Below are 26,312 nucleotides of genomic sequence, written 5' to 3'. Positions count from 1 at the left end.
TTCACATTCAATCGTGAATATTTTTGAAATATAAAATTCAGATTGTGCATAATAATTTGCAAACATTACATAAATGTTTGACGTCCTTATTGATTAGTATGATTATTCTTTTAGTATTTGCAACACCAAATAAAAATATAAAAATACTGAATATAGAGTGCGTCAAGTCCCATCGAGGCAATTTTGATGCATAAAATCCACAGAATGCACAGCTCTTGTTCCTCAACTAAAAGGCTCATAATTACAATTGTTAGTAATTTAATGCATGAGTTTGAACATATTAGCATATTAGCAAATAACAATCTGATAGATCTGCATGACTAATTGTCATCAGCGGGTTTCTGTTTAAAATCCATCTTAAATCTTGATGTGGTTCAGGAGAAGCAGTCGTTCACGAGAAATCAAAGAAAACAACCCATTAAAGGGCTTTTTTGCAACAACTTGCGCAGTTAGCCATAGTTTGTCACCATCCTAATCAGCTAATTGGTCTATATCTCTAATGTGAGCCCTTGTTTGTGCACTGTAAAAACATTTATACTCCCATAACAGTGCGCGCACCCTCCCTTCGCTCTGTCCCTCTTGACTTGGTGACAGACCTAAAAGCCTTTTGTTGCAATCTTAGCCAATGGAGACGGATTACGACACCGGGCAGCTGTGATATATAAAGAGCCCCTTTTTGACCGCACTTGCACATTTTTCAGTGACACTTCTGAACATACACACACCTCCGTGCAGGACTAAGTAGTACAGAAGACCCCAAAACAACCATAATAGTACATGTGAGCGGGCTATGCATTCACCAGGCAGATAATTTCTCAGTTTTCAATCAAAACCGCCTGTGCCGAGACAAACTGGGACGCACTTTTTTTTGAAAACTTACTGCAAACGCTCCTGCTGCACAAAAAAAAGAAAAAAAAAAGCAACTCCGGGGTGATCGTATTGGATTAGATGCATGTCAGTGATTCCCTGCCGTCTATAGGCTGAGGCAAGGAGCGGCGCACATCCGAGAGAGGGGATATAACGGAATAAACCAAGGAAAAAACAAGAAAACACAGAGAAAAAAGTTGCATTTCCCGGTGGTCGCGCATCGTCATGACGAGGTACAACTTCTTATTGTGCTTGATGGTGCTCATCTCCCTGGGACAGTCGGGGAGCGATGAGCCCAATTTGCTGGTGCCTCCTGCCAGCGAGACGCCCACGGATGCCGGGCTGTCTCTGCTGGACGAGGACGCCGGTTCCCACGAGTGCTCCGCCTGTGTTTGGAGGGAGCAAAGCAAAGTACTGAGACTGGAGACCATCAAGTCCCAGATCCTGAGCAAGCTGCGACTGAAACAGGCGCCCAATATCAGCCGGGAGGTGGTCAATCAGCTGCTCCCCAAAGCGCCTCCGCTCCAGCAGCTCCTGGACCATCACGACTTCCAGGGAGACGCATCGTCCCAGGATGAGTTTATGGAGGAGGATGAGTACCACGCCACCACGGAGTCGGTGATCACTATGGCCTCTGAGCGTGAGTAATAGTTTACAGCCCCAACAAGCGATATTGTCTCCAAATGCGTCATGCGCGTAATTACGGAGCAGATAGGTTGAAGTGACTCGGGCCTGCTGCGTGGACAGTGGAGCCACTGAGGCTCATTCAAGTCAGTGACTTAACCGACTTTTTGTGATTCAGGAGGTTCACAGTGTGTGCCTGAAGCCGCCTGATAACAGTGGACATACGTGCCCATGTGCTGTCAAAATAGGGATTGTGTGTGAACCTGGTCAATCAATAATCAGGCTTGTCACTCTGAAACAGACAACCCCAATACGGCCTGATGAAATTTTGTTTTGATGATGATGATGATGATGGTGGTGGTGATAATGACGGTAATATTACCCAGTTCATCTACCGCTGTCATTTTCAAACTTCCCTGATGTTTGCGATTGACAGTGAAATGAAGGCACACAAGATCCGTTTTTGAATGTCAAGTGCGTTATTAGAGATTATGTTGGTCTCATACCCCCCCCCCCCCTCCCCCTCCCCCCTCCCAGCGTTATACACGAAGTCCCTAAATTCTGGAGTTATGATCACATCGTGGGGCTTTCTGATTATTGCCCCCTAACAGTTTGCTTGCTCTCTTATAGTTCCCCATAAATCCACAGATAAACCGCAGGCAGGCCCCTTGGAGACATTTTATAAAATTACTGTTGAACCCTGGCAGCTGTGCTCTATCGGTCTTTTATAGGAGGCTCTACCGGTTTCCCTGCTGTTCATCGCAGTGAGAAAAAGTGTGTCCAAAAAGCTGCTATTGTTCCCCTCATGCAGCGGCCCCCCTCGGCCGCACTTGCCTTTTAAATGCGAAGTTTATAGGCGCAGCTCGTTTTTTTTTTCACCACGAGTACACAAAGACAGAGAATCACTTAGGGTCGAGGGGAGTGTGTGACCTTTTCCTGGGGAATCGCGGGGTTCAACAACATTTACACACATAATATATTCTGCACAAGGCGGATGAAGCACACTCCAGATAATCAGTTTTTGTACTCTGTGACTGAACAAAGACAGTCCTGCCTACATCTATCTATCTATCTATCTATCTATCTATCTATCTATCTATCTATCTATCTATCTATCTATCTATCTATCTATCTATCTATCTATCTATCTATCTATCTATCTATCTCTTGTTAAATTGCCCTAATTATCCTCCCAATCAAGTTTTTCTTTTGAGCTTTTATTATATTCTTATTTTCCCATCCTCGGCTGTCATGACAGGCCAAAATGCCTCTGTCAAATAGAAAAATCATAATTTCATTCATTTTAGAACATAATTTCTATTCAAATACGTACTATATCTGCATTGGTGCTTCATCACTTATCTCTGATGCAGTCTGTGAATAGATTTGATTGGTCTTAACATTTATTGATGTTTTGTAAGTCAAAGATGTATTATAGGGGTTTGGGAAAGATGTGATATGTCAGAGTTCACATCTACACATGCTTTATGCGGCAGTTAGTTTTCAGGGCATCTCAGCTGACAATCGTCACATTCTGACTCACTACCTGTTTATTTCTTATTCATTGCTCAGTTCTTATTAACACATGTGCATATGCACATGTATGTGACAGATGCTGTCAGTGTATTGACTTGTTATCCTAATGGTGAATGCCACATTCGAACCATTTCTTTGCACCATTTTAACACAGAAAAGACAAAACTCTGCATCTTGAGCACCCTTACTGTACATTCATGTTTTGAATGTTCTTTTAGACCCTTGCCTTCCACCCTCTGTACCTCTATGTACGCTATGGATGAGTACAAAGTGACACGATACCTTGTTGAGCCAGAAAAAGGCATTTTCATACGACGTTGGCTAATTGTGCATTTCTGAGGGCTCCTGCCAGCCAGAGGAGCTAATGACTGACATTAGTGCTGAATCTGTCACGTTACAGCACTTCCTCTCTCATCTGTTTGCCTCATCCCTTTACATCAGCTGCACTTTTTATCATCTTCTCCCCCCCCACCCCCACTAACCCGCCCCCACCTTTTCCTTTCCCGTTACCCCCCTCTCTTCTTCCTCTTTTATTTTTTCCTCCGGTACTCATGGAAGAGTTGAGAGAATGAGTGCATCTCCTTTGCCTGTGGCGCCTTAGTGATCCCACAGGATTAAAAGTGCCTTTTTCTGTCTCTCTGATAGAAGGAGGACTTCAAACACTATTCCCTGCGCACCTCGAACCCAATCACCCTTTCACGGTCGTGTACACTGCCTTTGATGGGCCATGGGGGTTCACACAGTACATACTGAACTGGACCTGTGCCAGAGTTGCTTCTTAGTATTCACTCAAGGTACGTGGGTGCCGCAGTGGGGGTTGAGAGGGTCCACGCTTCCTGGTCTCTAATTACTATGAAATTTCATGGAAAAGTACATCTATTTATATCATAGTGCGGCACTTTATGTACTAAAACATCTCCCTCTATACAGTGTGTTGTGTAGGTAACCGCGCGGTGCGTTTCTCATGCAGAGAAAGTGACTCAGTGTCGAGCCGTTCATCAGCGACGTTTCCCATTGCAGCATTGATATTAACAAATACACATGACGTATGAACCCAATCATCGTTGGAGTGTGTGTGTGTGTGTGCGTGTGTGTGTGTGTGTGTGTGTGTGTGTGTGTGTGTGTGTGTGTGTGTGTGTGTGTGTGTGTGTGCGTGTGTGTGTGTGTGTGTATTTTCCCATTTGTTTTGCCTCAGGTGGGGTGAGGATTTGACCCCACTAGTCTGTCATTTGTCACCTGTCCAGAACATTTAGGCCAAGCCTTCCTTTGCCACTGGTGACCTTTTTTTTTTCTTTTTTTTTTCTTTATGTCTCTTTTGTGTATTTTGATGGAGATTAACTTGAGATTATGTGACTTCCAGAAATCCACAGAAAATGCTCTTTTGATACCAGAGCTTGGTTGGAGAAGAGGTGAAGCTTCAGTGGACGATCTGCTCCTGTATTGCCGAATCACCATATGGTGCAAGACAGAAGAATGTCACAAAAAGATGAATTATCATAAACTATCATAAGATGAATCATCATAGACTAAAATCTTATAACCCTGAACGTGACTAACACTTTGTGTTAGACCCACTAAAGCACACCAAATTTATCCAAATATGTCTAAATGGTTCCATTACTCAAATTCTTCTATTTGGGCTCCTTGTTTTGTTTCCAACTCGATGAATTTCTGCATCCACACACAGGGGAGAACTCAGATTATATATTCCTGCTAGAATGAGTATGAACACAGGTTTACAGTCTGTGTGAAGTACAGAGAAACATCTACTCACATGTAAAGGTATGAATGTGCAACTTTCCACATGTGCACACTTGTGTGGACACATAGGGATGTTCACACACACCTACTCACACAGTCACACACACACTCCAGAGAAAAGTTCTCCTATTGACAAAAAGGGTCACAGAGTTCACAGCTATGTGATATATTGGAAGAGGAGACTATTAACCTCATCAGGTCTCTTTCTTTGGCAGCAAAGACGAACCGGTAGTAACTTGAACACTTATCCCCCCACCACACGCACGCTCGCACGCACGTACACACACACACACACACACACACACACACACACACACACACACACACACACACACACACACACACACACACACACACACACACACACACACACACACACACACACACACACACACACACACACACACTCATCCACTAACCACTCCCACAAAAAAACAACTCTTTTATAGTGTTGACCCTATAAAAGGGTCATTTCCTGAAGGTGCAGGAACCATAAAAATTAAGAGGGAGAGCGCTAAAAGGACAGAGCAGCAGAAGTCGGACTGTCTTCAACTCACTGGTCAGTGTTTGCTGGAAGTTGATGACTATGTGAGGTTTTTATAGATTTATTTATTCCATGGAGGTCTCAGTTTGACGATGACACCTGTTCTCCCTGTGTAGTTGCTGGCATCAGTTCAGGGAAAGATAAACTTTGGTTTTGAATTGTTTGGACACTGGGGCATGACCGGCTTGTTTAAAAACTTAAGAAAGGTTCTGTAGGAGTGTAGAATTTGCACAACATACTGCCAACTTTATGGCTAATAAAATTTCAAAGGGACCAAAGTCTATTAATACAGAGGCAAAATTTCCCCAGGACCTTAGGAATCTCACTCCTTCCACCCTCCTTCCTCTATTCCCACGCTCCCATGTACCAGTCCCTGCAGCCAGTCTTTTCTCCTGGCACTGCAGAATATGTCCCCTTAGTATTTTAACATATGTTATATGATAAATACAAGTGGAGAACAGACGAAAGACTGCATTCATCCAAGCTTTTGAGGCAAAGATTTTGCAGGAACATTTTTGCCTCTGCCGGTGTGTGTACCACTGCTGAGCTCCTCTTTGCATCTTCAGAGAATCTTTCACGGAGCATGATCGAGTTAGGTGCACCGTGGCTCATGTCGCGGGTATGAAGGGGGTGGAGGAAAGAAGAGAGCCAGTCCGCAGGGAGCAACAAGCAGCCCAGTCCTATCCTAAAGGGACAGAAATAATGGAAGGGTTTTATAGGTACAATTAAAAAGACCTGAAACAGATGTTACGTTTCACTAATAAAGGAAATAATTACTTCACACCAGTAATTAAGCCCTATGTAGGGACATGAGTGAGGAGGAGGGGAGTGAAAAGATAAAATGGAGATCATTGAGGGGATTATTGTTGATGGATGCATTCAGGCTCTGTGTGGTCGTGTGTGAGGAGGTGCTGAGGATGAGTTTATGGAAGAGTCCATTAAATCTAAGTGGCGTTTAAGCAAACGAAATGCTGCATGGACATAATGTTGGATCCCATGAGGGAGACATTGTGTTGGAAAGTAGCACAATTAACAGTGGATTACCTCATGATTATCTACATGAAAATTTAATTAGTTCCCTTTCTGCTGCAGAGGAGAGCAGCTCCTTTCTGCATTTATCACCTGTGGTTGTATTTTCTTCTCACCCTGCCCACCCCGAGACATTCATTATGAATGCAATGTTCAAGTGATTTCTTTTGGGACAAGAACCAAGTTATATTTATATAATGTACAGTCAGAGAAGCCCATAAAGGGAACTATAGATATTTGTTGTTGCTCGAGGAAACAGTATGGAGGGAATTGCTTCCTAGAGGGAGGTTTGGCACAATCTGGCACTTTGACTTTGTCTTGAAGAAAACTCTTGGCTCGGGCTCTGACAGATTTGGGTGGCTTTGGAGATTCTCTTCTCTGTAGTTGAGTGAGTTTGAAGAGAAAAAAACTTTCACGGAGAAGTATTGCACATTTCTTGCTTAAGGGGGTGACATGAATGTGTGAGGCTGAAAAGGAGTGTACTTTCAACAGAAAATGTGAAAAAGCAGTTCACATTTTTGCCTCCCGCAACTGCTGCTCAGCAAGTGTTTGATGAAGTCCAGGCTCATCGTTTGCAGACTTATCAGCACAATAAATCCATTTCAAGTATATCGTCTGCTACAGTTTAGTGATTTTAAAAAATGGATTATGTAAAATTTTGGTTGTGCGTCTTTGCAAAGAAGCTTTGCTTAACACACATTTATGAAAGACATTTTACATGCATTTGTAATTTTTATAAAGCTAGAGTATAGGTTGAGAGACACTGAGTCCCTCGTTTTATAAATGTTCAGATGTTTTGAGTCAGTAGAAGTGTTGTGACAGGAGCAAATTAGCTTGTTATCTCTATGAAAGTTTTATACTAAATCACATTTTAGTAATTGTAAGTAGGAGCCGTATAAGCTTGTATGTGTTTTAGATATATTTTGTCTTAAAGTCAGATGGAAAAAAGTCACCTACACTTGGAGGATTGGAAAAGTGTACATTTTGGGACATGTTTTGTGTTTCATTGTGTCACTTCGTCAAGAAAATAACAGAAATACTACAATGGATTGTCTGTTGTTCATTTCATTTTTGCTCAATCATGGATGAGACAAATAATTCAAAAAGTCTAATGAGTACAGTCAGTAATACTCTTTAATACAAAAAATGAAAACATCTGCTAATGACACCTTGAGAAATTAAATTTGATCAGTGATTACGTCTTGTTTTTTTTTTTACAATGGAAAAAATAAACTTCAAACCAAACTAACAAAACACTTGATTAATTTATATTGGTTTAAACATGAAAAACAAAGTAATCTTTACCATGATACTTATCCATGAAAAGGCAAGACAAAAGGGTGATAATTAATTGTGGTTTGTGAATATTTTGTTTCAGATAATAGTTTTACTCTGCTATATTGTAAATCTTATTGCAGCATTTGCAGGCACAGCATGAACTGATGCTTCCTGATAGTCGCACCTGGTTCAATTCCAGGATTCATGAATTTACATGAATGTACAGTTTGCTTCTAAATGAACCCTGAATATTCAACATGCGATACTGTATTTCCTTGCTGTGGATGGCTAAAGCAAGTACATACTGACATTGCAAAAATATTTATTTGCACTGTAATCTATTTGAAAATCTATGATTAGCCCAGAAAACACAAAGTTTCTCCGAAGGGAAACCGCCATTCCTGAGGCAGTTGTAGTTTGTATTGTTGTGGGTCACTTGTGGCAGGTAATATGTGGGAAATATCTAGTGTATAACATGAAGTTTAGTAGACATTTTCCACAAAAGTAAAATAAGTTGAGATGAAAAACAATTTAACAAAGAAATATGTGACACATGCCAAGTGACAGGAAATCAGTATATTTGGTGTCTAATCAGTTCCAGTTGGAAATGTTCTTACTGAAGTACAATGGAGGTACAGGTGTACTCAATAACTTTCTTGCTGTTTTACAGCCTCCTTTGAACTCACTTTTCTAAAATAATCATGTTACATGGAGGTCAGTACCAAACTGAATGCCAGGCAAACTTTTTACATCGACGCAAAAATTCTTAATTGATGTCGTATTTCGTGCCATTGTTGATTGTACACTGATCTAAACTTTTGTAGATTGACAAAAATTTATGATTGCCACAAAAAAAATGCACTGCACTTCTTGAGTGGAGCAACTGGACAGAAAGTCTCAGTAAAATAAAGTATCAATGAGAATTGCAAAGGAAATGAAACAAAGAAAAGAACATGTCATAGTATTCACCATATTATGTCAAAAGGCTGATAAAAAATAAAGTACTTGCCTGCTTGCTCGTTGTTAGAAACTATCGTAGGGCTGCTCATTTTTCTAATATCATTTGGCTTCTTTATGTTACTCAAAGAGCAACAATGAGCCTTTATTATACACAGTGAAATATAATGGCAAACAATGTGGATGATGATGTTATAGTATTCATATTAAATACTATAACAAAGAACCTGACGGGAGCACTGAATTCCAATATCTATAATCATTCATACATTTAATGAAACTTGTCATCAGTGTTAAGCAGCTCTGTTAAAAACAAAGCCTGAAAATCAATCAAAACCATCTGTCAGTATTGCTGTTTAAATGTCCACTTGTGCAAAGTAAAAAAAAGTTTAGTGTTTGACTTTTACAAAGAGAGCAGAACATTGTCCCGCGACATTAATGTCTTGTATGTATGTGTGGATGCACACAAACATAAGCGGTGAGACCTCAGTGTGCTGCATGCTGTCCAGCTGTCCACCTTATTGCAGTTCACTGCACGCTCGCTCTCCCCATCCTGCTGTCCAGCAGATGTTCCTCTTATAATACAAACATATACAAGACGAAAAACAATGAATTTTGAGTGTGTTTGCAGAAGACAGTCAGGTTGGAGCCTGTGTACGTTGTGTGTTTATGTGTGTGCGGCTGTGTGTTTCCTTATATGTGTGTGTGTGTGTGTGTGTGTGTGTGTGTGTGTGTGTGTGTGTGTGTGTGTGTGTGTGTGTGTGTGTGTGTGTGTGTGTTCACTGAGCTAGAACAGCAAGCATTAGGAGGTGTCTTTTGTTGCTCCTGGGGGGCTACTGTGCTCAGTCCTAATAGGAGTCTTGTGCCTGCCGTTGTCCCAAGGGAGGGATTCTGAATGAGGGGGTCTAACTTCACACGCACGCACACACACACACACACACACACGCACCCCCCCCCATCCTCAGCTCGAGCTCGGCCTCCCCCACCACCCTCTCTGGTCCCTTGGGACTGGCCGAGAGACAAAGAGGGAGTGGGGCTGGGGTGGGATGGGATGTTTGAGGGGGTGCACTGTGGCCCCTGTCTTATTAGAAGGGTCGTGAACGTGTCACGATGATTAATATGCCGAGGTGCGTGGGGATACCCTAGAGTCACATTTATTCAACACGAAGGCTCCCAAACACACACTCACCACAAAATGGCACATTTGCATTTCCCATTAAGAAAAGAAAATATAGATATATATGCAAATGAAAGTCCTATCTAGGTTTATATCATTATGCATTATCCATTTGGACATTAACAATAGATGACCATTTCTCTCTCCCTATCTCATCTCAGTTGTGTATCTCTACCTGACTGGAAATTGTTTGGATAGGGAAACTTCTATTATTACAATTCTTTCAAGTGCTGATGTTATTTAACTGGTAAATATAGTCAATTCAGTAAATATATAGGCAAACTCTCTGATTATTCCTTGAAACATAAATTCATCACCTGGTTTTCAGTGTCATTTAGGTGCCTGATGGTTGACTAGAGAGAGAATATATTTGAGAAAAACTTTACATCAGGATATGAAGCAGTCCAGTCCAGCCAATTAGACTTGTTTTGTGTTTCCTTTAGCTGGATGCCTCTGTAATTAATTTACTACGAAAGTTGACAACACTAAGAAGTTTCAATGTCAGCAATAGGAACATTTGTCAAACCTTTCTCTCTCTCAATTTTTTATTTATTTATTTTTTGTTTTACTGAAAAACCTATTTGACTAACGATCCTTGTAGGCACGCTCCTTGGCAACATGTTACCCATTCAGTGCATACCTTGCACCTTAACCTCCATCTGTTTCCAACAGTTAAACTGCCTCCATTTGCGTCTGCACTTCGGTAACATTACTGTGTTCAGTTATTGAAAGCATTTAAATGGCCTGTGATCGTATTAACATGGACAGATGGCATGGTGACTAAACCCTTATATTCTATATGCCTCCCCTTACGTACATGTATAGGCGGCTAACTGTGGAACACAGGTATCCAGGGAGTCCACCAGATGTTTGATACGCTCACCTGCAGGCCCGCTGTGTGCTGGCAGTAAAATTCATGTGCTGCATATGCTGCAATTATACCACAGGGAAATAAGCTGCTGTAATAATGAAGCCGGCTGGAAACATGAGGAGGAAAAGCAAACAAACCTGTTTCCTTTGGAAAAACACAGCCTTTGTCCAAGCCTCACCTGGGTTTCAGCTCAGCTGAAATGAGTGTTCTCACTGTAAAGAGATTAGTTTTCGCTTTGAACCCTCAATTTTGCAATGGGGGAGAGGTGTTATTGCTCCAGCAGGTGGTGCTGAACTTCAGAGTTTGTATTTTACCTGCAGGAGTGCAGTCACAGTGCTGGAGCACTGAGTTTCAACTGAGCTGAAAGTAAACTATAAGAACAGACCTGTGCTATGGTGACCAGGGAGAACTTAGTTCAGATTAAGTGTCCCTTTGGTTTTCTGATCTTTACAAGCTAGCCTTGCTCGTTTTGCACACGTGGAAAACTCTGTCAAGACCTCGGGTGTAATTAAAGTGCAGACATTCATCCTCTATGTCCCGCCACGAAAGTGTGCACTTACAGGATCTATAAAGACACAAATTGATCTCACCTATCAATGCAGTCATTGTTTAACGTGACGTAACTCATATGTTGCACACGTGTGTTTAATAAGGGTCCTAACTGGATCACGGTGTATGGGCCCTGCTTCTCAGATTACTTGTTAAGAAAAGCCTGCACTTGAGAGACTGAAACATTTCTGAATTGTTCCTTCGTCTTTCCCATCAAGAGCTCAACCAGAGTGATGCAAAGTGTTTGAAGGGAAGAGCTGCCATGTTTTGGTCCCCATCTGCAGCGATTCAAAACAACAAAAAGTAGTAACCACAAGTAAACTCCAAGCAAATTGCAGAATCATTCATTCCCGGTTTTGTGCTGATGAGCAAACACAACACCACCCACGTTAATTGCCGTGACCCCAGCAACCCACCAAAAGGAACATTGACATATTGTTTGTCCAGCGTGAGACAGTGTATAATTTACACTCACTAATGACTGTCTTTGGAAATACAGGCTGAAGGACCATGTCTGTCCCTGGCTTGGCCCTTATTCAAGGTTCGCTCTGGACTCTTCTAATGGATAGTCCATCTGTACCTCAGTGAATTCATATCCCTCAATGCATGCCTATAATTCAATTACAACACTTGTTTAGTGTAAAAAGAGGGGAAAAAAAAAAAAAGCTAGTGCAGTGTTCCCTCCTGGTCAATTGAGGTTTGATAAACATTTCACGATTGGCTGGAGAATCTCCGCCCTAATCAAAACAAAAACAAACTGTGGCTGATTCAGCACTGTTGTGTCTCTGAGATTTCAAATGATTCTCTGGTGAAAAGGCGTGATGTGAAGAAAGACATATTACCATTGCCATAGGGTCGACCTTGACCTTCAAACTCAATCTGGCTGTTAGGGCTGCCCCTCCCCAGTACCCCAGAGATGTAAAGAGGCTGAAGGTTTTGACCCCTGATCCCATTTCTTAACTAGGCTGAGGTGCCAAATAACCTTTTGACCCAGGAAGCATTTGCAGTTTGCCTGAGTAACCTCAGATTTAGCAATGATTGACAAGTCTATACAGTTTTTCTTCCTTTTTTTAAGAAAAAAGTATTAAAATGAAGGAGTAAGAACAACTCGTCTGCGAAATAAATGACAGAAAATATTGTTTTCCCCCCATAAAATCGAGAGTTTTTATGCATCAGCTCTGCTTAGAGATAATAGGCAGATTAAATATTCTATTGTACTCAGCACATTAATGTGCCAGATAGTTAAAGAATAAATTTCCCTCAATAAATGAACGTTTTACATGGAAATGAATGTATGAATGCAATGGATGGGTGTCATTATATCAGATGGAGGTGTATGTAAATGAACCATGTGCAGATTTGACATGTGGTGCAAATCACAAAAACACCAGAGCCCAAGATCATGACAGGAATAAATCTGCCTATTTTAACAGACACCCTGTAGTCTTCTTGAACATAACCCCTAATCCATACTCAATATATTTTCAACAAGACGGTGCAGCAAACAGAAAGAAAAAAAAGAACTTGAGGTGTTTTAATTCTTTAAGTTGTAATGTTGGGGTAAACCATTTCATTATGACTGACCCAGGGGAATCTAAGGTGACCATCTGGCCTCTGGCCACCATCACTGATTCCTGTTTTAATATGCAAATTTATCTGTTTTCAGACCTTAATGTAATCACAAATGTAACCTCACCCAACAACAGGACCATGTGCACATATGATAATCGACAGCCTTCAAGCACACAGACAGAAGACGGCTGTCAGGTCAAACAAAAACAGAGTTCGCAGTCGCTACTCTTTTACTCTGTTACTCTTTTACAAAATCATGAAAGACTTGTGCAGATATTTGTCTAAATTACTCGTATTCATACGTTAAGTATCTTGTTAATTTTGTGAACTAAAGACAGTTAGAAAAAGAGAGAATTAATTTGTTCATTTTTCTTTTTGGAAATTATTGGTGCAGCATTATGGGGGCTGTCCTGGTATTACTTCCTTTGACCTGTAGAGCTCTGATATCTTTGACCCTTTTGACCCAAATGCCTTTCTGAGGTGTGCAATAAATAAATACATGCATGAATAAATTCGGCTGGGATTTCTACCTCCAATCCAGCAAATTTCCATTAGTATCATTAAAGGGAATTTCTCACGGTCACTTCAGAAATATAACACCCATGTTTAGTCTCAGATTTATGAAGATCTGTATAAAAAATTCTAAGCTAGAAGGATAGTTAGAGGAGACATTTAAAGATAGGAGCTGTTTCTGAATGTGGTTTACTTTTGGGATTCAAAGCTTTTATATAATTAAAACCTTCACTTTCTGAATAAGGATCTTTTCAGTTATTGACAAAATGCAAACTGAGTGGCGGTTGGCAGTTTTTTCTTTTTTGCTAATGGCCGTGATTTTTGTACAGGGTTGTTGATGGTTATAATTCTGCGTAATCAGAAACAAATATGCCACAATGATGAAGGCAATTTACTTTTGTGTTTTTGGCATCAACAATAGTTGAATATGAAGATCGTTTTGAGTTTAATGGAAATGTTTCTGCAGAGAGAAAGTACATTGAACAACCAGATGCAGAAAGGTTGGCAAGCTCAGTAGCATAACATTTACTCCCAGAGGTTGAGTGATATTAAAAAAATTTGAAATAAAATGCAGGTGCCCTAACACTGAAACAAAATGTGACCATGTGTATGTGTCTCGGGACCAACGCATTTTGATGGAAATTAACTAAATGGCATTTGAAAGACAAGGATAATCATAGTAGGGCCTACTATGAAAGACACTTATAGGGAGTAAGTAAACTATTTCTACACTTACTGATGTGACTGTCCTCTGTTCCACAGCTGAGCCCCTGGTGCAGGTAAATGGGAAGCCCAGCTGTTGCTTCTTCAAGTTCAGCCCCAAGCTGATGTTCACCAAGGTGCTGAAGGCCCAGCTGTGGGTTTACCTACGACCGCTTCAGCAGACCTCCACAGTCTACCTGCAGATCTTGCGACTGAAACCCGTCACGGAACAGGGCAGCCGCCACATCCGCATCCGCTCCCTGAAGATCGAGCTCAACTCAAGAGTCGGCCACTGGCAAAGTATTGACTTTAAACACGTGTTGCAGAACTGGTTCAAACAGCCCCACACCAACTGGGGAATCGACATCAACGCCTTTGATGAGAGCGGCAATGACCTGGCAGTTACCTCGCTGCGACCCGGGGAGGAGGGGCTGGTAAGGACCCTCAGACCTGTCCCTGGGGCAGGCTTTTTGGCATCTGCACACTGTTTCCATATTCAAATGGCATGAATGTAGGGGCTGCTCAAAAAGAATGAAATACTGTACCCTTATTTATAAACTTTGTCTGATAAGTCATGAACAAAATGTGGAAACAAAGTAAATAAGCCTCTCAAAGAGTAGAGTGTTGCATCACATGGCATCAATTATCATTATAAGTACTAAGAACTAGAAACAATGTGAGGTGATGACCATAGTTGTTATAGGCAGCTTAATAAGAGCCGTGCTGACATAGATGAAGCAAGTTTAACCGACAAAAGTGCTGCTGGCACACAGATTTTCTGAAACTTTTTAAATGCAGCAATCAAAACAGCAGATGAGGATAACTCATCTAATGGTCATCAGACAACTTGTGCCTGTCTGCAAAAGTCAAACACGTCTTTTGCAAAAAAATGTCATTTCAATACATAAGTCACGTCAAACGTTGTCCTGAAACACAGTATGTAGTTTTATTCCTAAATATTGTGACCCCAGCGCTCTATATAAACACATCATTCCTGACCAACTCTATATTTAGACCCATCCTGAGAAAACACAGCTGTTTGGATCAGACTTCATCACTTAGTCACGTTCACATCTCTTCTTCAAATCCACTACAACTAACAGTTATAAATATTATTTACACAAATTCTTTCTTTCTTCGTTCTTTCTTTCGTTCTTTCTTTCTTTCTTTCTTTCTTTCTTTCTTTCTTTCTTTCTTTCTTTCTTTCTAAAATCAGTAGCATGTTAAAATGCATTAAAGTCTTTGCAGAACACTTCTCATGAGGAGTATTTCTGTCAGGATCTGGAAGCGTTCACATGAGGCACACACTGGAACGCAGTGTTCCCCTCAGTGTTTGTGTGGAGGTTTTCACCTCAGGCTGTGCCTCACGTCAAATTGATGTTTCTTGGCTTCAAGTTCTTGGAAAAGGCTTTTTACGTTCGCGGAGCATACTGTATATCACAGGACTTGTCCCAGCCTGTTTGCTTAGATAATTTTTTTAATGATGAACCTCCGGGTCTCATGTAATGGATGGGACTGCATGGATGAGTTGAAACTTCAGACATCCATGAACCATTAATCCTATTAGAAATCCTAGAGTCACTGCCACTGACAGATACATATAACATCGACGTTGATTTATGTAGGCCACTTATCCCAGTTAAGCAACACCAAATATTTACCAAGTGGTTATTTGGGTCAGATCTTCACTACACATATCAGAGGTCAGCTCTGGTGTCTTGGCCAATAAATCGCTGCCCTCTGAGCACACAGCAGTGTGCAATATTATTCTTGAACAAAAAAAAAAGGAAAAGATCAAAAACACGGGCAAGTATATGAAAATAAAGCGGAACACAACAAGCAAGAAAGAGTCAAACTCTGCCTCTCCTTGATTCTGTGGGTCATTTTTCTATAACAAAAGCCCTAAAGGCCAAGCTGACATGGTCTCACCCCGACAGCCTTTCAGTTTATTTCCTCTTTTGAATGCGTCACAAAAACTGTGCTCGAGCCCAGCTGGAATGACTGTGGGGAGAAGAAAGCTTTGTAAAACAAACATGATGAAGTAAAATATTTGATCTGCTCGCTTTGCCCAGAGGTCAAGGTTATGGCAGCCTGCAGATGACCTCCTGGGTCATGGATCAAACCAAGCATGCAGAGTCAGCCTTCAAGGTTTGAAAAGGCTAGTTTACGTCAATGCCCTTTGGAAAAGTAATCACAGTGGCACATTGAGTTACCTCCTTAAAAATGACAAATCATTTCATACATTCTCATTAAAAGAAATGCATCAATTCATATCTTAAGTCACAGTCAGTCTTGTCAGGTCATCCATGTTATTAGTTCTAGAGGAAAGCTGTGAGCAGCTCATGTTGCTTATGTAAATCCGAGTGCACAATCTTCTTTTGGGGAAAAAAAAAACATCTAACTATTTAACCCATGAAGAACTGGAGCTACATGTATGCAAGTTAGACAACACTTTGTGTTGGATGCATCATGGATAAGATCAATTAAAGCAATTTTTTTAAAGCCCTCCCACAACAACGTGAAAAGCATAAATAAAAGCCCTCTCCAGTTCTAAAATGCTGATTCTTGAAATGACAAATACAAAGGTTGTGTACTTGTTGGGATTACAATCATTTTTACAGAATATCAGGAAAAACCTTACTTTAAGGTGCTCACAATGTGATCAGAATGTTCATTGGTAATCATATATTGTTCCTCTGAGCATTTTTTTAATGTTTAATAAGAAAATGTTATTAAAACACATTTATTACAATCTGATACAATGGAGAAAACTTCCAATTATAAAAAGATCATAGTATAAAATGTTTTGTGTAACTGTCCATTTCAGGCTTCATATTTAAACTGGCTGCATCTTACAAAGTGAAAACATTTAGTAGCTCATCAGCAAATAGTTGGAATTGTTTATGGATGCCAAATATAATAATTGTTAATTCAACCAAAAATAACTGACTGGCATTGTAAGAAAGAGGCCTGTTTGGCAGGGGATTATGAGTTTAAGCTTAATTTTACTAACTGAAGTGTGAGAAAAGTCTACTTGTCCATAGAATAAGTTTCACCCACATCCTATAACGATGAATATCTTGCAGTATCTGACTTAAATTATTGCTATATGGCTAACTGTTGTGACAGTTCAACAAGACTTGTGTTTTGGGATAGACATAAAGCTCTATAATGCCACAGATTTTGGATTCCTGCTGATTACATCAATTCTGACTTCACAGCCCGTTAACCAAACAGTGTATCACAAATAAGAGAAATAGGCTGAGAAAATATAAACTGAGCTCCGGAAAAGTACATTGGTTTTGTATAATGACTTGTAATCACCAGTAAATGACTTAGATAAACTAAAATAGCTAATATTATGTGTCTGTGTATGTTTTCATTTTCTCACATAGGAGGATTTATCAAAGCAATAGAATCAGGTCAACAGGGCTTGGTTATGTGTTTGTGGTTTCATCGGTTCATTCTGTTCCCTTGACTACACTGGCTAGATTCATGCAGTAGTGTAAAAAAAAAAAAAAAAAAAGCAATATACATGAAGAAGCCTTTCAAATTGTATTTCAATGCACTCGTCAGAGCAAAGCTGCTACCTTACATTTAATGAGTCTCATGTTTTACATACAGTGTTTACTACCTTGTTATGTAACTACATTGTTAATGACTCTCTATAGAAATATTTTCTTTTTCCTACATTTGAAACACAAATATAATTGGTGCGGTGAGACTTTCCAAGCTCTTTCCAAAGTAAGAAAAATGTGGTGCTATATAAGTCAATAACTTCATTGTAGTTGCTAAATACTACTAACAAAAAGTGGAGTAGTTTTACTGGTTACAGAAAGTTGAATGCTAATCGGGAAAGCATCCATGTGTATCTCTATCATTAGGCCTATCCACATAATGCGTACATAGCTGTAGTACTGTAATGTGAAACATTAGCCGCTCTCTCTGTGGGTGTATGTAGACAGATTCACTCATTAAGTGTAGCTGAAGTTACAAAGGTTAGTTGAATTAATATGCTCTACTATTTAGTCGACAGTAGAAATTCTTAAAAGAACTAACACATGGCCATGCAGAAGGACGCAGGGAGGTCTAGAAAGTTAGTCTGATGTTTATCTTGGGCTGAGAATACCTGAGAACACAGGTGAAGGTGAATCTTACCTTCAGCTGGACATCTTTAATGTTACGGTGTAGAAGACTGACTGACTTCAGCACGAGTGACACGCCTCCAATAAACAAGAGTTCAGTAAAATAGTGTGTGCAGATCAGATTAAACAACCCAGACTAACACAGTAAATCAGTGAGTCTGAGATCTATTCATTAATGTCTTACTCAGTTGAACTGGGTAAGGTTGTTTCTTTTTCATCTTCATGATGAGCTAAGCTTGATTGTTTTTTTGTTTTTGTTTTTTCATTTCCATACGTAATACAGAGATGTGTGAGAGTAGTTAAAATACTCCATGCAGAGATTGGTCCTAAAGGTTTGAGAGATATTAAAGAGGTGCCAGTGTGGCCACCTCTCAAATACCTTCACTGAGAATTTCTTTTTTAAATAGTTTGATACACATCAATATCATCTAGTTCAACTGTTATGTCTTTTAAATGGCTGTTATTTGTCATTATTACTTTCATGTAAATATAAACTCAAGAATATGCAAGTACACCTTCAATGTGACTTCATTGTGACCTCTAGTGGCCGTAATATATATAAAAGGAACAACGGAGGAGGTGGGCAATGAGATAAAACTGTTGACTGTGTTAAAAAATCCCAAAAAACAAAAAACAAAAGAAAGAAATTTTTCCCCCTTTCTGATATATATGTATATAAATATATATATAAAAAAGTTAACTTGTTTTTAAATCATCTACAGATGTTAACAAACGTATAAGGTATAAGATTGAACACTTATGGAACTAACTGATCAACTTATGATGTTATTATATACTAATATAAAGTATAAATGTCTTTATTATTGTTTCAAGACAGCAGTGCTCGGTTGCACCCATAACTGCTCCTCTGAGTTCGTCATATACTGTATGTCATTGATAACAGACTGCTGAGTTGACTAAAAAGGTCCAACTGAACAGAGATCCACATGTACAGTATACCTGATCGTATCTCTCAACCTCTTTGTAATATGAGCACGTCTAAACAAATGAGAAAAAGCACAGGAATATAGTGAAAACGTCAGCCCCAAAGAGTTGGACGTGAATGATGTGGTGATGCGGATGCTGTTTGATGTCAGCTGTGTCACTGCTGTTGTTCTCTTATAACCACCTCTTTCTATCTGCCCTGCCCCTCTTCCCCCTGATTCCAGCAGCCGTTCCTGGAAGTGAAGGTTCTTGAGACGACCAAACGTTCTCGGAGAAACCTCGGCCTGGACTGTGACGAGCACTCCACCGAGTCTCGCTGCTGTCGCTACCCTCTGACTGTGGACTTCGAGGCATTCGGCTGGGATTGGATCATTGCGCCGAAACGTTACAAAGCCAACTACTGCTCCGGCCAGTGCGAGTACATGTTCATGCAGAAATACCCGCACACACACCTGGTGCAGCACGCCAACCCCAGAGGCTCCGCCGGGCCCTGCTGTACCCCGACTAAGATGTCCCCCATCAACATGCTCTACTTCAATGACAAGCAGCAAATTATTCACGGAAAGATCCCGGGGATGGTGGTGGATCGATGTGGGTGCTCTTAGGCTACATGAGGAGACGCACACTTGTGTACAGCCCACATCAAACCATCCAAACCCCCGATGGAGCGCTCCTCTTGCACCAGAACCCAATCCTCAGCACCAGATTTCACCTTTGCTCAGTCACAAAAAAACACACCACTGGGTTTACATTTTTCCATGATTTAAATTGATTCTAACTGTACAAAAAAAAAAAAAAAAGTTATGAATGAAATATGAATCAAAAAAAACTGAGTGATGGAAATGCAGAACATTATGAATAATTTAAATAGCTCGTGCTTGTGGAGCAGCTTCAGACAACGGTAAATGAGACAAAACTATGTTATAGAGTATCTGTTAGTTTTGTGGGTTTTTTTGGGAAAAAAAAAAAGTTTTTAATGGCATCTTTGTGAAATGTCCAGGTTAGCGGATAGAGATGACAGGAGACTTAAGCATTCACAATATTTTGAAGCGATTTCTGTTTGAAAGCAAATTTGGTATTACACAATTTTCACAGCTACACTTACTCACAGGTAAGATTCGATACATCGAAATGTTCGCAAGGGGGCACGATCAGATTTGTATTGCAATTCATCTCTTTAATAAACACTCGGAAAACACACATCAACAACCGCAAGGAGGTTAAAGTCGGGAGATGCTGTCAGGATAAATCCAAAATCTTGTTTACAGGCAAAGAGATCCAAAACCAAACCGATATACCACATTAATCCATAACACCCATGTGACATTTCCACGTATCTACCAAACCTCTTCACAGCTACTTCTATTTGTGATATTAAACTTGAAAAAAGGGAAATGATTAACTATATATTTCAAGGCAGAGAAATTGAGTTGGAACAACTATTTCGATCATTTTACGAATGTCAATCGAGTTTGCCTCAAACAAAACTTTTTTGTTGACGTACTCTCAAGTTGCTCAACACCCTCGGGGGAAAGAAGGAGAAGGAAAGAAGTCCTGCTGGACAACAGTCAGCTGTTTTACTTTGTTTCACTCCAACAAAGGAAAAACTACTAGAATGAAATTGATTTTGAGCTCTAAAGACTGACTTGAAATAGCAAAATTTTAAGATTAATTTCATAGTTTACAATGGAAGTTGCTAGTTTAAAAATCAATTATCTGTATTTGCATAACATTTTTAAAGAAATCTCAGTTCAAGTTCAGATTTTTGTTCGATTGCTCCTGACATGGACCGAGGAAAAATAAAAGAGTGCTGATTAATTTTTTTGTTTTTTTCGTTCAAAGAAAAAAACTAATGGAAAACAAAATAGGTGCAAAGTTGTAATGGTTATACAGGTGAGCGTTGTCTGTTTTCCTATTTCAGTGCACTCTCTGCAGCTCAACAACACTGTGGAAGTGCTTTACTGAAAGCACCAGAATGCCTGATTTTCTCATGAAACTCTAAATTCAGTTGCGGATTCTGCTCGTGTCGATTAATGACATCGACTTCAATAATGGGTACAGTTGGAAAACGTCTGGCACAACCTCACCTGCTTTCACAGTGCAGGCAAATATTCTTCTAAATATTTAAATATTTACTGACATAACGATTTGGACAAAATAGTTACAATCACAATCTGCGATTGACTGTAACACTGAATTTAAATTTCAAGAAGAAAAGCTGAATTTTTCTCAGACTGAATTTAAATCTAATTTAGTCTGAGGATGACTTGCACTTTCAGATTATAACATTCCATTTAAACTGACTGAAATCCAGTTTCAAACCAAGAAACTAATTTCTATACTAAGAAATCCAATTCAAAATCGTGTTATTCCAATTAGTTTGAAATTCAGATTTTGTTTGTGGTGACTCAGGATTCCACCTCCAACACAGTGACATGTTTTGTAAGTTTAAGAGGCTTGGGGAGTGAATATGTAATAATAAACAGGTTAATCTAAACCTGAAAAAACCAGACAGGTGTGTCGTTGTGGCTCAGATGGTCACTGCTCTTTAACCCAAGTGAACTACTGAGCTAAACATGTGATTGACTTTATCTTCATTGCTAGACGTTTAAACATTTTGACTTAGAACATTTGTGTGAAAGAAAAATAAACCTTAATTAAGGGAATACAGTAGATGCGTTACTTCTGTCTAGCCGGTTCATTCACTTTTTATCGATGTTAGTTTCAGAGGGTAAATATGAAAATGCAACAGCGTATCTGTACTTAGACATTATAGCTATCATGATTCACAGCAAACCACATAACCTGCAAAAATGAAAATGAAGAGAATGTAACTCAAGCACTGACTTTAGATTAGACAACATCATTGATTGCATTTGGAAATGCCCCCGTCCACCTAAACCTCAACACTGCATCATCATTGTCATATTGGAGAAAATATTGTTGGTGCTTGAATTCAGAGTAGATTAGTACGCTTGAAGCTTGTCTTTGTCTCCTGGATGTCAATGCAAAGATATCCTTTTGTTATAAACGAAAGCACTATGCTGTTGGATAAAGGAAGAGCCTTCTGACATTATATATAAATGATATATGTATATATTAAAAAGGGGTACAAAAACCTTTTTTGGGGCACTCTACCTTACCAACAATAAATTTTGCACTATGGGACGTTCATGGCGTGAGGAGGTAAAGTGTTGTTTGTGTTTTACCAAGCACAAGAGAGCTTGTACAGTATAGGATTAAGAAAAAAAAACAAAAAAAAAACTATTCAAGCTTCTGGTGATAAACCATAAACTAGAGAGGTTATCACTTCTTTTTGATACCATCACACTTTCCTGACTTTGTCTGAAGCGGGGGCCTGTCCATACACTCACACACTTCGATCCAGTCTTTAACCTGGACGCTCAGCTCCAGTGGCCTGAAAGGCTTCGGTGCCCACTTTGGGTGATATGACATGTGTGTAATAAGTGTCTGGATCAATGAACATAGAATGCTTTAACTGGAAATGGCCCACCCATCAACTTTAATCTGTTACTATGTTAGAGAGACTTCATCCTTTTGAGTTAAACAATGTGTCGACGGTCTTGCGTAGACGTGTTTTTGCCTTTGTGTGTTATTTTAAGTGAAAGCACCCATACAAGAATGGGAGGAGTATCCAGGGATTGTTAGCCAAAGTAGAGGATGACATGTTGTATGCTATAACTTTTGTGATCGCAGGAATATGCTAGAACATTTCAAAGGGAGGAAAAGGCTGGTTTAGGGGCAGTGGTTGGACAAAGGAAATCAACTGGTCAATTGTCTATTTATTAATATTAATTACAATGCATTTCAAAGTCTGTCTACCTCACTTTAGTTTTCTAAACATTTTTCTATTCTTTCTTTTTTTTCTTTCTTTTTTAAGAAAAAGGAGTCGAAACTTAATCTGATTAAACATTGAACTCATAGAAACCTCTCCCCATCCAGTCCAAAAATGTAGACGAAAACCACAGGGTGCCCTTGCTCTCAGGTTCAGATTGAGTCATTGTCAGAGTGTCTGATGGTAGCAGCTCTGGTAAACGTGTGGTCAAAAGAAATAATTAGCTGTGCCCACATCTGTGGCTTGACTATGGTTAAAGCTGTTGAGAAGTTGAATTTTGAATTTTAGTGTTTGTATAATGGTGTGTGTGAGAGTTTGTTTGTTTGTTTGTTTGTTTGTTTTTGTTTTTCATATAAATATATGAGAGTAAAAAATCTCTATGTAAATACCCAAATGTTGCCATTTATGATGTTTTGGACAGGTTCACCGCTTCTAACATTTTTCTCACTTTCCCTCTTTATTCCTCTGTTATTTGTGTAGTTAAAAAAAAAAAATCACCCCACCTTTGTAGTTTAATGGTTGTGCATATAAATAACTGTTCAATTTTTTTTTTTTTTCTTTTTGTTGTTTATTTACTGTCATTTTTCTTTTGTACAATAAATCATTTATTTAGCTTATGGGATTGGTTGTTTTATTCTGAATATTTAGTGCATCTGTCGTAATCACAAAGAACCATTTTGGAATAAAAACAAAATGCCAAAGATGTGGTGGAACGGCAGCAAAAGTGGAAAATAGTCACAAAAGTCAACAAAATACTCAAACAAAACAGTTTGTGTTAACTGAACAACTAATCATCTAAATCTAAGATAGAACGAAAAGGTTAAAGTTTTTAGTGATAAATGTGAAATGGCACAACAGTAATTGTTCTATTCAACTTTCAAAATTGTTTGAATTGTATAAATGATCTCTTTTTTTTTTAACTCAAATTATTACTTTTTATTCTATATCTAAGCAGTCTTTAAGCCTATGTTGGCCAGTGTGTTGCCTATTTTCCCTAAACATACCTCATGATATGATACCTTATGATGAGCTCATGCATTATTAGCCATGTAAAATAACCAAAATATCTTTGTAGAATTTATGATACATATACATATGAATGAGATGAGATGAGATGAGATGAGATGAGATGGGAGGGGACGGGACGAGATTAGACAAGAGAAGATACGACAGGACAGGACAGGACACGACACGACACGACACGACACGACACGACACGACACGACACGACACGACAATTATCAGGTGAAGCTAAAATAACCACATGCATAATACACATGCCCTCTTAGTGTGTGTATTTCAGACTTTACTGGTAAATGGTTGAAAATAGAGTATACACAGGCAGAATTGAAGAGGTCATTCACACATATTCCCAATGTAAAGCTCAATATGTTGATGAGATGCAGTAGCGTTTTTAGTCTATCCAGACATATGTGGTGTTTGAAGGAAAATGAGCTCTTCACCAGTGAGGTGGACCACTGTGCATGTGTTGAATCAAGCACAATCGGAATTAAGATACACAGTATATGACCTTAGTACTACTAATAGTAGCACTACCACTGTGCTAATCTTTGAGTGGCACACACTCTAACACACACTCAGATGTTTGCTCAAGCCACCAGAGGCATCATCCTGGTTCTTAATAAACAGTAACGGGCATCAGAAGTGGCAGGAAGCAGATTCACCGTGAGGCTAATTGGCGAAAGAGTACTCAGAGGACAAAGGTTTAGTGTTGGGGTTCGGCTTGCCATTATTTGGATTACATATAAGATCCAGCCTGACCCAATTAATATGCCACCTGATAGGAGCGCCTCTCATCAACCTAATTTAGAAAATCAATAGGGGACAATTGAGACTGAGAACGAAGCTCTTTACGGTTGCAAACAGACAAAGACCACCCAGTACAAGCTCGAGGAGCCTGATGCCAGCAATGACATAAACCTTTTGACAAATCCTCACTCGACATAAACAAACATTCACACAGTCCCCTGCCCCTCAAGTGCATCAATGTGCCATACACATCATCATTCATACCCACCCTACATAGACAAGGGAGGACATTGATGGATGTTTTCATTGTTTTGGCACATAAGGAGAAGTTGTACAAGTTAGACGTGAGGTGTTGGGTTGAATGCCGCACTCAAAGCCGTAGGACTGCTAACATGCTGAACTCTGACCCAGCGTCATTAAATAAAGACTAAACTATGCCACCAAGGCACTTTTGTAGAAATAAAGTTCAGTACAATGGGAATATTAAACATGCTTCAAAGTCCTCAAGAAAGACTGGTGGGGACAAGGAGGATCTAAGGAGGAGCTTTGTTGTAATTTTAGCCATGACGTGAAGAAAAAAGGTGAATTGTTGGCAGCACTCAATAGTTCCAATTGCTGGACACAGTCATCACTAACACCTTTTTGTCTGGCTCAGTGACCGGCCGCTGTTTCATAACCAAACGGTTCACGAAACATCACACACTTTCTTATGGGATGAAAGACTCTCACATGACAATAAAATAAACGGCCACAATGAGAAATCGTCATTAAATATGCACTGAAAAGAACAAATAAGAGAGAAATGTTTTGCATGAGACATAAGATGTGAATCAACCTACACATTTGAACTTTTGTTGTTTTGTGAACGAGCATGCACAGTGTCCATTCTTATTAGTTTATGCACATAATTTGTTTGAACCATGAATCACTTGTGTTACTTCAAAGTTCTGCCTCCTTTTATATATTTCAGATATTTTCTCGAAAGTTGCATTTTTGACAATGTAAACTTTATATTTTAATTTCAGCGAAAGAGTTCAGTAAAGTTATATTTTCACCCACTGTTATTCTACTCAAATCTTAAAGCATTGAAAATCAGAACTCAAGCACAATTCAGTTCTAAATAAAAGAGCTGTTGTTATAAATACTCAAATGAAACTTAATCATGCTCTTCTCAAAAACTATTCAATGTATGTTTTACTTCTTAATGGCAATAATTGCTTCGCAAAAGCTGCCATTCAATTCAGTGTACATGTATACAATAGCTTCACCAAAGGCACATTTCTTAAACAAATAAAGTCTAGAAATACACATGATCAATTTGTTGAGTATGTAAATGCATATATGAAACAAAAACTTTTACTTTTACGATAATAATCCATTTAGACTTAAGAAAGAAATTCACAAGGCTTTGATAGGTTTCTTTTGAGAAGATGTATTCAACAGTGAGTTATTAGAGACATGGAAAAGTAGGGTTCATGAAGTGTATTAAACCTACTTGTGAAAAAATAGTAATCTAAGAGGAAAATGTAAAAAAAAAATGTAAAAAAAGTAAACAAAAATACAACTCAATTACAGTAATGCGGGTATTCATAATGCATTACTTCAACCCCTGCTTA

The 26,312-nt window shown here is 39.3% G+C and overlaps 1 protein-coding gene across 2 annotated transcripts; it reads left to right on the top strand.

Annotated features, from left to right (window-relative positions):
• The first annotated feature begins 688 nt into the window (after window positions 1-688).
• On the top strand, window positions 689-20,028 carry LOC308108395 (growth/differentiation factor 11-like). Of its 2 annotated transcripts, none has more exons than XM_080461268.1 (3): window positions 689-1,507; window positions 14,041-14,414; window positions 19,298-20,028. In XM_080461268.1, exons 1-3 carry the CDS (start codon window positions 1,093-1,095, stop codon window positions 19,673-19,675), a joined length of 1,167 nt encoding a protein of 388 aa, XP_080317394.1. In that variant the 5' UTR covers window positions 689-1,092; the 3' UTR covers window positions 19,676-20,028. The 2 variants fall into 2 exon arrangements, with proteins under 2 accessions (XP_080317394.1, XP_080317393.1); XM_080461267.1 differs by having other exon boundaries at window positions 691-1,507; window positions 19,295-19,854.
• Window positions 20,029-26,312: the final 6,284 nt, after the last annotated feature.

This window comes from Lipophrys pholis (assembly GCF_963383615.2).
Source record: "Lipophrys pholis genome assembly, chromosome: 4".
In the NCBI taxonomy this organism is placed as follows: domain Eukaryota; kingdom Metazoa; phylum Chordata; class Actinopteri; order Blenniiformes; family Blenniidae; genus Lipophrys; species Lipophrys pholis.
This window is presented reverse-complemented; position numbering and strand designations above follow the sequence as displayed.